At 46.4% G+C, this 11,003-nt stretch overlaps 1 protein-coding gene across 1 annotated transcript; it reads right to left on the bottom strand.

Moving 5' to 3' along the window:
• Nucleotides 1–4,959: 4,959 nt before the first annotated feature.
• LOC126542659 (juvenile hormone acid O-methyltransferase-like) lies at nt 4,960–10,710 on the bottom strand. Its single transcript, XM_050189800.3, has 3 exons — nt 9,224–10,710; nt 8,569–8,716; nt 4,960–5,663 (listed from the first exon to the last, which is right to left on the bottom strand). Exons 1-3 carry the CDS (start codon nt 10,313–10,315, stop codon nt 5,479–5,481), a joined length of 1,425 nt encoding a protein of 474 aa, XP_050045757.1. The 5' UTR covers nt 10,316–10,710; the 3' UTR covers nt 4,960–5,478.
• Between the last annotated feature and the right edge of the window lie 293 nt (nt 10,711–11,003).

The following is an 11,003-nucleotide window of genomic DNA, read 5'->3' as shown; positions in this document are numbered from 1 at the left end:
AGTTGAAATATTCAATGTTTACGATGCAAAGTTTGGGCAGGACGAATCAATTGCTCGCCAAGGATGGAACTAGTTAAGGCACCTGACCCCCTGCTGCTATACGGAAACATCGCAAAGAATTGGGAACGATTCAGACATAAGTTTGAGCTGTTCTTGGAGGCAACGGCAGCAGTGTAGGGACCGAGGACTCCAGCCATAAAGACCACGCTTCTGCTGAGCTTTGCGGGAGACAACGCGCTCGAGGTATTCAATTATTTTTCCGCGGAAGAAAGCAAGCAATATTATGAGACCGTAGCAAACAAGTTCGCTGAATACTGCCAAGCGCAGCAGAATGAAGTTTTTGAGAGATACTTGTTCTGCTCGAGAACACAAGCAAAAGGTGAAGCTTTCAAGCATTTCCTGCATGACCTCAAGAGACAGGCACGCAGCTGTAACTTCGAGCCCTTGACTGAATCCTTAATCCGCGACCAGATTGTCTTCGGTAGAAACAACGCCAAGCTGCGTGAAAAGATGCTCAAAGAGAAGGACATCGCGCTCCTCAAAGCTGTACAGACATGCCGTGCAGCGCAAGTATCTGCCCTACAGAATGAAGCATGGTTGCAGACAGACGGCCAAGTTGCTGTGATTAAAAAAATCGCAAAAGTACAGTTGCATCAAATGCAATCGGTCTCATGTGCAAGCAAGGTGCCCAGCCTTCGGAAAGACATGCTTTGTGTGTAAACGAAAGAATAATTTCGCTCTGTGCTGCCATAAACGAGTAGATGAGGTACACAAAGATTGTGACGACTTCAGTGTTCTGGTTCTTCCTACATGCATTAAAAGTAGTTTGTGGCTTCTATGTCTAAATGACAGAATTTCTGTGTTGCTATATGTTTGGAAGGTGCACTAAAAAGAAAAATTATTTGAGCTGCAGGGCTCACCCTAGAAATTTTTGAGGGGTTGCAATCTTGCGACTGAGGTCGAGGTACACAGGCAACTAGGCTGTCTCTTCCCCCCCCCCCCCCCTTTTTTTTTTGATACGACCATTCTGTTATCTTGAATTGTTCACTCACCAATTTTACATTTTGGACACATTAACGAAAGATATGCAAGCCAGCAAACATCACCAGGACAAGGAAATGAACAGCTCACCGCTGTCAAAATATGTGCAAGAAGCATGCCGATGATCCAAATCCTAGTCAGCTAACAAGAATGCTCCCTGTGTCCACGTCGCAGCACTACCGATTCACACGCTAGTATTTCCTCTTTTCCTTTGCTTCTTTTGTTCACTTTTGCACAGCAAAATACAGCACTGCGGCTATCTTCATGCTTTGTTTACACTTGAAGAAAGGTAAATTTAGAAGTACAGAAGGTGTGCAGGTCCTGTGGAAAAAGCGAGGCCCATGCAAATAGATGTGCTCGCAGGACCAACCTGCTGCACCCAATAAATCTCCCCTATTTACAATGGTTTTGAAATGACAGTGTTGCGTCTACCACAGGGCGTCAACGGAAAGCTGCGCGCTCCACAGTGCCGTGGCACATCCCAATCCCCAATTTCCTACCTATTTTTGTTGACAGCACACTAGAAATGGTGACGCGATTTTCGCAACTTCTACTTGACATTTCTTTCTAATGCATTTTCACATGTGATAAAGAAACCCCTGAGGACCACGGGAAAGAAAGAAGAAAAAAACTATAATTAAAGGGCTGGGCAGCAAACCACAACGATGAACAGCATTTCTTCAGCCACTTGTCATGGGGAGAAACCTGAGCTGTATTAGTTGTCCATTATTACCATTAGGCATGGTAAGCCAGAAGAGATGCAAAAACCAGAGATAGGTGGTTACATTGTCTTCAAGTTCCTGCACCAGCTTGTGACATCATGGATTTTGATGGTGTCTGCTTGGGCCTAAGTTCTTATCGGCGTATATTGACTTAATTGTTTCCCAAAGGGGGCAAGGACTGAACTTGGCAAATTCAATAACATTTACTAAGCCACATTGGCCCTGATACAAAACCTGTGACGTCACACTGACATACTGGCGCTGGAGTTTCGGCCCTAAATTTAAAAGATTTTAACTTTAGCCTCCATTTTCTCACGTAATAACCTATTCTCACAAAATTATTGAAAATTTAAATTTGAAAGAATTCTTTAACAGCATTAACTCTTTTTCCCCCCTTTTTTTTAGTGTTAATTTGAAAGCAGCTGCGGGCTTTTATGTCTAAATGACAATGTTTGTGTTTCACTGTAGATGAGACCACCCAGTTTGCCCAGGAAGGATGTGTAACTTCACTGATCGAGTAAACGATATATCATTCTTTGTACAGCATGCAGGGGATTGTCTTTTCTTTTTTATTTTTTCCAGCTGCCCTTCAGTGGTAGCAAAGCCTTCACTGTCATTTTGTCTGTGCACTTGCAAGTAAAAGTGGTCCTAATGTTTTATTATGGTTGTATTGAAGTTCTTTGCTTTCTGTTCACATTTAAACAGGAGTCACTAAGAGTCTGGAACATGGCACTCGAATTCCTGAAAAGGTTCTGCGACTATACATTTCTTGGCAGCAATTGTCCAAGGCTTGTTAAGTGACAACTATTAAGATCTAATTGTTTTCATGGAAACATTGAAACATGATTTGGTTGGAATTAATTTAAGCTGGCGAACTTGGTGCACCTCTCCTGTTGGGAAAAGGACCCTCTGCAGAAAGAAGACCGCGAAATTAGTGGTGTCACAAAATGTCATCGTTATGGCAGTTTGGATGCGAGACGAATTGAGAAAAGGGCTTTCAAACTTTATTCTTTTGTTACCACTGTGGATGTGCTCATTTTCGGTGCCTTTGTGTTTTAACATTTTATTTCAAGATGTAGTAGCCCCATCAGGTACTGTGGTACATGATAGTGTAGCCTGATCACTGGTATATTGAATGGATGTATAGCAGTAATAGCTTCTTTGACAATTTCTGAGAATCGTTATGTGAAACTTCAAAGAAGCGCTTTAAAGAACACAATTGAAAGTACTAATAATTTGCTATTTTTAGTATAAGTACTGCAAGTAAAGATAATTTGAAGGATACATAATATGCACCTGGTTCCCAACTTTTGTAAGTCAGATCGCGTAAAAAGAATTAATGAGGATTTGTTGGCATCAATACTAAACATAGTAGTGCCCACACTATGCGGTAAAGCAGTAGCTTTGCAAATGTGAAAAGAGGTAAGTTCCTATTGTACATAGAGCATTTGTTTTTACTCATACCAGCAGGCAGCTGATTAGTTTATTTCTTTAGGTTCACGAAGCAATAGTTGTCAGGTCAGGGAGCGTGGAGAAGCCTCCTCATGCACGGTTATTGCATTCGATCAGCTTTTCTGTGCAAGCAATGTGGTCTAGTGGGCATGCAACTAGTGCTGTAGCCTTCTCATGCTTTGTTCAGTTCCTGTGCAACACTGTACAGTAATATGGAGTATTGCACACTATTGTATAATAATAAGGGCACTTGCACAGGTGGTGTTTGAAGTGTAACATTAGACAGCTAGTCAAGCTTCGGTGGAAGGTTGGTCTGAAAGAGACTGTGCTCTTGTGCAAGTGAAAACCCCACACGATGGGAAGAACACTGTCCAAGTGCTGTTGGATAAAAGCAACATATGATGGGGAAAATACAATTGCACTTGGTATTAGCTGAATACAATTATCAAAATAACACGCACTCATGAGCATCTACCATTTGAGACATCGTTAGAACAGCTTTATGTCGGGCTGGAAAATTGGCAACTCGAGAGAAGCTTCTGTCTTCACTGCTGCGGCCATTTAAAAATTATGTTGCCAAGTTGACCAAAGCACAAATTTTAAGTCATTATTAAAGTGCTAAAAGCACTGGAGGCTGGTTTCGACGAAATCCATTAGTTGAAGTTTTATTTTTCCAGACTCCCCAATCTGCAAAAAATTGTAAAATCCGAGAAATAGTTGAAGTTCTGTCGTTATGGTTTCATTTGTTGGGGACTATAGTACATGCAGTACCAATGTACAAGCATGTGCATACACAACTCGACTGTTGCCCAACATGCGATTTCAGCAGTGCAGTTTCCACCATTCATATGTAGCAGTGCTCCGAGGTAGATGTATTCCTTAGTCTCTGTTCATTACAGATACTAGCTTGCAGACACTTGGGGAAAGCTTATCTCAATTCCTTATCACAGCATGGAGAAAGAAGCCGAGATTGTTTTGGAGACAGTTTGCTGGGGGCTGGACACTGTTTTCACACAGCATATGGCTTCCCATAGAACTGCAGGGGAGTACATGCATGCAGCCATACATTGTCTTGTTCTCAACTTCCACAGTTCTGTTGAGAACAAGTGGACAGAGACTGCACAGATTTTGTACATTATAGTGGCTGTGATGATTTGAATGCAAATTTATGAACACACTGACACATCCGACTGCAGTTGTATCGAGATTTAGGCCTGTGCAGTTAAAATTTAAATTGCAGGTCACTTCCAATTTTTACAAATAGTTCTGCATTGGCTGCATCCAATTTGCTTACTTACTGCTTCCCAGGCAGCCCAAACAAACATTTCCTTGGCAATAGTTGCAGCACACTCATTTCAAGACTTTAAAATGTCACCATTAAATGTGTTACAGGCCAAATTGTACTGATGGACAGCTTTCCTCTCATGGAGATATGCGAGTCTGCAAAGTGCTCAGGTATGCTCATTTTGTTGAAACAGTTCAGGAGTGTCTGAAACAATGCATTAGGGACAGCTTAATTCCCCAAAATTATGCACACAATATTTTGTAGCCAATAGTGTCAATCTAAAAAACACCTACCAGAGTGCATTACTGCTGATGTAGGGAAGGATTTCCGTAGTTCACTATAGTTCCTCACAAGAGGATCAAGTGTTGACTGAATTCGCTAGATTATTGGCTAAGCCCAGTGTATGGTGTTACTCCAATTTTACACTGAGATAGCTATGCAACATCACATTGCCAGGTGACCCTGGTTTTGATTCTTTATTTGCACGATACTGGCAGAGAAAATGAGTCTGGTCATAGAGAAGAAGCACATACTTGGTCCATATGGAAGCAAACAAAATATTCACCATAGCACATCACAGTCACAGTATGTGGTATGCGACAAATCTGGCATGTGGCGCTTTTGAATGCATGCATCACGACTCCCACTTTGGTTTACTGAAATGGCAATTACAGAACTAATTCCCCGATGAAAGGTGGCATATAAGAGGCCACACAAGTACGTGCTTGGTCAGAGTAGCTGGGATAAAAGGGGAGCTTGAGATAACGTCATGGATTCATCCCTGAGTAACTCTTTCTACAATACACTGTCATGAAACAACAGGTAAAGCACATCGTTTAACTACAATGGGGCACGTGTGCATATTTAACCTGTTGTACACTAACATCAATTTGGTGATAAGCGAACAAAGATGTGCCCTAGTGACGCGAGGGTGGTAAAGCCACACCCTCACGAATTCAAGCAGCCTTGCACTGTCGTTCAGTTTGTGGGATGGCAGACGGTGGATCGAGAGGCGTGCACGACGTACACGTCGAACTCTGCACTGAACCCAGCAGGACCCTTGTGGCAACGGCGCAACATCTCAGCCGACATAGCCTTGTTCAGCTCCTGCTTCTCGCAGTCGGGCACGCCGTCCGCCACGGGCAGCAAGGCCAAAATGGAACCTGCGCAAAAACAAGACGATCAGTGAATGTTAAAGGATTAACATCGCAGGGAGCACCGATTTTTTTTTTGTTTTTTTTTTTACACACTATGGAGTAAAGTCTTGTACCTCAGCAATAATAGTCATCAATTTTCAGTAGACTTCATTTATTTAACACACTTTGCTACCGAAAAAGCGACTGCTGCCGTTACAAGAGGTTTTATTAGCCAAAGCAGACACAAACAAAGTCGCCGTTTCACCCGAAAGGCGAAGCATTGATTGCGATGGCAAGTTAGTGAACAGCCATACGAATTAAGGATAGTAGTTTTATCGGCCGCATAAACTTGTAAAGATAGGCATACTAACTAAATTAACAAGCATGCTGTCACGCGTGCACAAGCAAACATGAACACATCTCACTCTCGCTGTCAAAGAGTGAGGAAGCACGGCAGCAGCAGCAAGCAAATAGACCTTTGTGCTGCGTCTTGCACCGACGCGAGTTAAGCTGCGACAATACAGTGCGCGGCGGACTCTGTCCCAGTCGCAGATGGCTTTCAAGATACAGCAACCCGGGTGGGCGGCCACGCCCTCCCACCCGCAATTGAACCCTCGAGCTCAGCAGCGCAGCACCATAGCCACTGGGCTACCGTGGTAGGTCATAGAGGGCAATTCGTCGGGTAGACTATTCCGTGCTATGCGATTCAGTGTAACATATCTCATGTGATAGAACCCCCGGCTGTCGTGTCTGTCTGTGCTCCCATCAGATATGAAAAAGTTGCTGTGGTTAAACGCGGTTAAACTAAGTTTGTAGAGCGATAGCACGATTTTGCTTGCTTTTGGAAAGGACACAGACACTGCTCAGCGCAATTTCAGCAGTGCAGTTTCCACCATTCATGTGTAGCAGTGCTCCAAGGTAGATATATTTCTTAGTCTCTATTCATTGCAGATACTTGCTTGCAGACACTTGGGGAAAGCTTATCTGACTTCCTTATCACAGCATGGAGAAAGAAGCTGAGATTGTTTTGGAGACAGTTTGCCGGGGGCTGGACACTGTTTTCACACAGCATATGACTTCCCATGGAACTGCAGGGGAGTACATGCATGCAGGCATACATTGTCTTGTTCTCAACTTCCGCAGTTCTGTTGGGAACAAGTGGACAGAGACTGCACAGATATTGTACATTATAGTGGCTGCGATAATTTGAATGCAAACATATGAATACTCTGACACATCCGACTGCAGTTGTACCAAGATTTAGGCCTGTGCGGTTAAAATTTAAATTTTAGGTCACTTCCAATTTTCACAAATAGTTCTGCATTGGCTGCATGCAATTTGCTTACTTTCTGCTTCACACTGTGGGGTGCCCGCCAGACCGCAACTACTGCATCTACAACTGCACCACAAGACAACACATAGACGCTGTTTGGCACGGTAGCAGTAGCGAGCAAATTGACCTTCATGCTGTGTCTTGCTTCAATGCCAACTAAGCGTGGAAGCACAGCGCAGACATAGCTACGAGCACTCGGCACACTTCGTACACATCGCAGATCGCTTTCAACATATGGCCACTGTTGCGAAACCTGTTTCTCGAACCTCAATCGGCGTTACTATGGGGTAGCGTGGCGCTGGCGGCGGGCTACAGGCGTCCGGTAGACCATGGCGACCAGGCAGGGACGAGACGATTTCTAGTGTGAAACTTGCACTGCTTATTCAATGGTTGGTGAAGGATAAGAAGAGAATGAATGAATTGAAAAAGTACATTGTGGGGCCCCTTAAATAGGCCCACTAAAATTGTAGGTGAGATCTTGCTCATGTCAACGTCACGTGACATGCACTGAGTCCCTTCGCTGTTTGGCGGCTGTTGCCACTTTCCTAGGCGACATTGCACTTGCTTGCCTCCGCTGGTGGCAACGCGCGGGTCAGGGATCGTAGACGTCTGATCCTTTCTTCTAGGCAACGTTGGTTCAAGAAAAGGGCCTCCCCTAGAGTCGAACAGTTCGCGGAAAGGGTCTCTCCTAGAGTCGCACAGTTTGTGAAAAGGCTTCTCCCCTTGGTCGCACACACACAAAGGGGCCTGTAAACACTGCGGGGCGCCCGCCAGACCGGCAATCACTCGAGACAACCATAGCAAATTAGGAATCCATCCTCCGCTTCGGTTTAGCAGTCTTTCGAGCATCCTTTTTGCCCGGGGTGCTACCCGCCAACCGTAACAGCACCCAACTGGCGCACGCAGAAGCAGCAGCAGCAGCAGCTGGTAGTGGCAGGCTAAGTCCCAGTTTGGCCTTGGCTGAGCTTGAAGGTCAGATTTAGGGAACCAGACATTTTATGGGTTTGTACCTGGAGTAGTAGGGCTATCACTCTAAATCTGGGAGAGCTGCAGTACATGTGTCAATGCCACAGTAGGTGACGCATGCATCAGAGATTTCACAATTACGTCCAAAATATATGTGCCATGTGGAAGAGCCTTACATTTTGCCAAACCTTGCGTCAATCCCAGTGATTGGATGTGAGCACATACGTCTAAAGGAAGTACTACTGTACTTTGTTGCAAATTAGTTGCTTCATACTGAGCAAGTAACATACTGTGCAAAATGCATGAGTGGTGGAAAGAGGAGAGATGATCTGGAGTATCGTGCAACTTATTACACGAGACTCCAGGTTGGTTTTGCACGCTTCTTTTCCATGCGGTGCATGTGATGAGTATGCCTGTAAATTGGCTTGCTGGCGTTTCGGGCAATAAACGTTGGTAGTCCGCACTCTGACATATCGCCATTTCCGCCCTTTCATACATTTCGTGCAGTAAGGTTTCAGTATAAAGGAGTTGCAGTTACGCTTTCCCTTCCAAACTTTCTTAGTAGAACGAATTGCAAAAGCCTGACCGTATCAGCGTGGGGTCGGCGGTATTTGGTAGAAGAAATATACATACCCGCAAGGTGCTGTTCGCTAGGGAATGTCCACACATTCCGGAGCACTTCGCAGGTGTGTGGCTTCAGTGAGGATGCAGCCAGAATATTTTCCAAATAAGACAACTGGTCATCTGCGTCTTGGCTAGGCGGTATGAAGTCTTCAATGTTCTGGAAATAAGAGTAACCTACGTTCACACAGTTCATCTGCAAAGTGCAGAAATTGTCAGGAAACTAGCTTTTGCTTCAATTGTGTTACAATAACTGAGCATATTAGAAATTAGATTGATTAACCGCAGTAATCTAGAAACCTAGGTTAACAAAAATAAGTACCACTATACTTTCATGCGATTCTGCGGCCTACATACAATGGCATCATGCTCAACAGGACAACTACATAACTGCTAGGCAGCTTTTAAGTGCTGCACTACAGCGGCATTCCATAGCTATAAGCAATGTGAGCACACTGTCATGGTAGCTGTCCACAGTTTCAGAGACTCAGAAGTGCCTCAGAATGAGTGTACCACATGACCCAACAGTAAGCTAGCTGTTCGCGCTACGGGTGGCCTGTGAACTCGCGACACTGTCCTCAGGTCAGTGTCCTCGGGCAGAAGTGTAGAGTTTCGGTAAAATTGCTGGCAACAATTCCGACGCGTCCGTCAGACTGCATGCGCTCACCGACATCAGACTCCTCCAGCGGTCCATGCGGGCAAAGTCCCTCCAGAGCGTGTGGACGGGCGTGCGCGCGCAGAACTGGAGCAGGCACTCGCCCTCTGGCCTCATCAGGTTGCGGACGTTGCGCAGCGCGCCCACCTGGTCGCGGATCCAGTGCAGGCAGAAGAAGGAGTAGACGCGGTGGAAGCTGCCGTACCTCTCCACGAACGGAGACACGTCATGGGAAAGGTCCAGCACGTCGTACGTGATGCGCGGATGCGCGAAGTAGCGCTCCGCGTACGCGATCATGGCGCTCGACACGTCGGTACCCACGATGCGCCAGCAGGGAGAGCTGCGAGGCAGCAGCACGTCGCGCGTGAAGTCGCCCACGGCGCAGCCGACGTCCAGGAACTGTTGGTCCTCGCTGGGCGCGCGCCGGAACGCCGTGTTGAGCAGGTCGAGCACGAGCAGGTTGTCGCGCTTCTGGAACGTGTTGGACGAGACGTACAGGTGCGGCGCCAGCGCCGGAGAGGCGGAGCTCCCCGGCGGCACGGCGTCCGACTGAGTGGACATGCATCGCACCGGCCTTGTCGGAGGTAGGGCGACCTTGGCGCAAGTCTTCGTGGTATCGTGTAGGTTTTGGGTCGTCCTCCACAAATGAGGCGTGTCTTCGCGGTGAACTGCAGATGCGCACGAAGCTCGAAGAAACTTTTCTCTTGCTGGCGCGTTTACGAGCAGACCGGTCGAGTTCGTCAGCCGACGCAGACCCTGGTGTGGCGGAATATGCTGCTCATTGGCAGCTCGTGGGGAAGCGAATGGGTAAGGCTTTTTCGGTGTGTAGCATCGAAGAAATCGCGTTGCATCCAACCGGCCGCTCGGACACCGATGCAGCGTCAGAGAAAGCGACTTCTTGGTTGCTCCAGCTCGAAGCAAACGGGACATTGCGCGGGAGTGCAACGAAGGCCGCGACAATTCACTATGGACCGCAGGAGAAGCTCCTCGAACCGCGACTGCAACTCCTGACTGAGGTTTACATTGTCGAGGAAGCGATGGAGATTGACGGACAGTCGTTCGGCCCAGGCGAATATAGTAACGGTGCCATTTTTCAATGCCCATGGTAACTTACACCCCGCGGAGGAAAAGGCGTGCTTCTCTGAAGTCCCGATGTTTTCCTGAAGCTCCCCCGTGGTGCGCGTTGAGGATGTGGTACCCGTTTGCGCACGGCCTATAAGTAAATATAGGAGGGTCACGCGACTGTAAAAGATAGGTTTGCAGGTGCGCACAACTTGCAAAAGCATCGCGAGACAGCTGAATTAAAAATGCGGAATCGTGGTCGACACGAGCGATGCGTTTGGTTGATCTGCGCAACACGCATCCGCAGTGGCCGTTTATCGAACCGCCGTGATTATGGGTACCGATAGTTAATCGCAACGTTTCGAGAAAACCGGGCACGCGTCACTTGCCCGTTGTCTGGAAGATCGTTTGCGCCGCGCGAGACCAAATTTGTTGAAAGAGAGGTCCTCGCTTCTGCACGAGGATACTACCCCTGCACACTCTGCATTGATCATCCGTGAGTTTTTGGCATGCAATTTCATCACTGTGTTGAAACAACCTCCCTACTTGCCGGATCTAGTCAATTAAGTAATTGATTAATCAATCAGTCAATCTTATTAATACATAGGAAGGGAATTACAGCATATAAATGTATACAGACGAGGGCCCTACGAGTTTTTTTTCTTTGAGGCAGGGCGTTAGGAACCTCAAGCCTCTGGAAACGCTGTCAGTCGAAATTACACGAGAAGGG

Source organism: Dermacentor andersoni, chromosome 2 (genome assembly GCF_023375885.2).
Source record: "Dermacentor andersoni chromosome 2, qqDerAnde1_hic_scaffold, whole genome shotgun sequence".
Classification (NCBI taxonomy): Eukaryota; Metazoa; Arthropoda; class Arachnida; order Ixodida; family Ixodidae; genus Dermacentor; species Dermacentor andersoni.
Note: the sequence above shows the minus strand (reverse complement) of the source record. Positions and strands in the feature narration are given on the sequence as shown.

What these genes read in the sequence shown, in the direction of transcription:
- LOC126542659 (XM_050189800.3), bottom strand. Translation starts at nt 10,315, where the DNA reads ATGGGCATTGAAAAATGGCACCGTTACTATATTCGCCTGGGCCGAACG. An exon ending in GCTGGAGGAGTCTGATGTCG is followed by an intron (nt 8,717 to 9,223) that starts GTGAGCGCATGC and finishes TCTTATTTCCAG; the next exon opens with AACATTGAAGACTTCATACC. An exon ending in TAGCGAACAGCACCTTGCGG is followed by an intron (nt 5,664 to 8,568) that starts GTATGTATATTT and finishes GTTTTTGCGCAG; the next exon opens with GTTCCATTTTGGCCTTGCTG.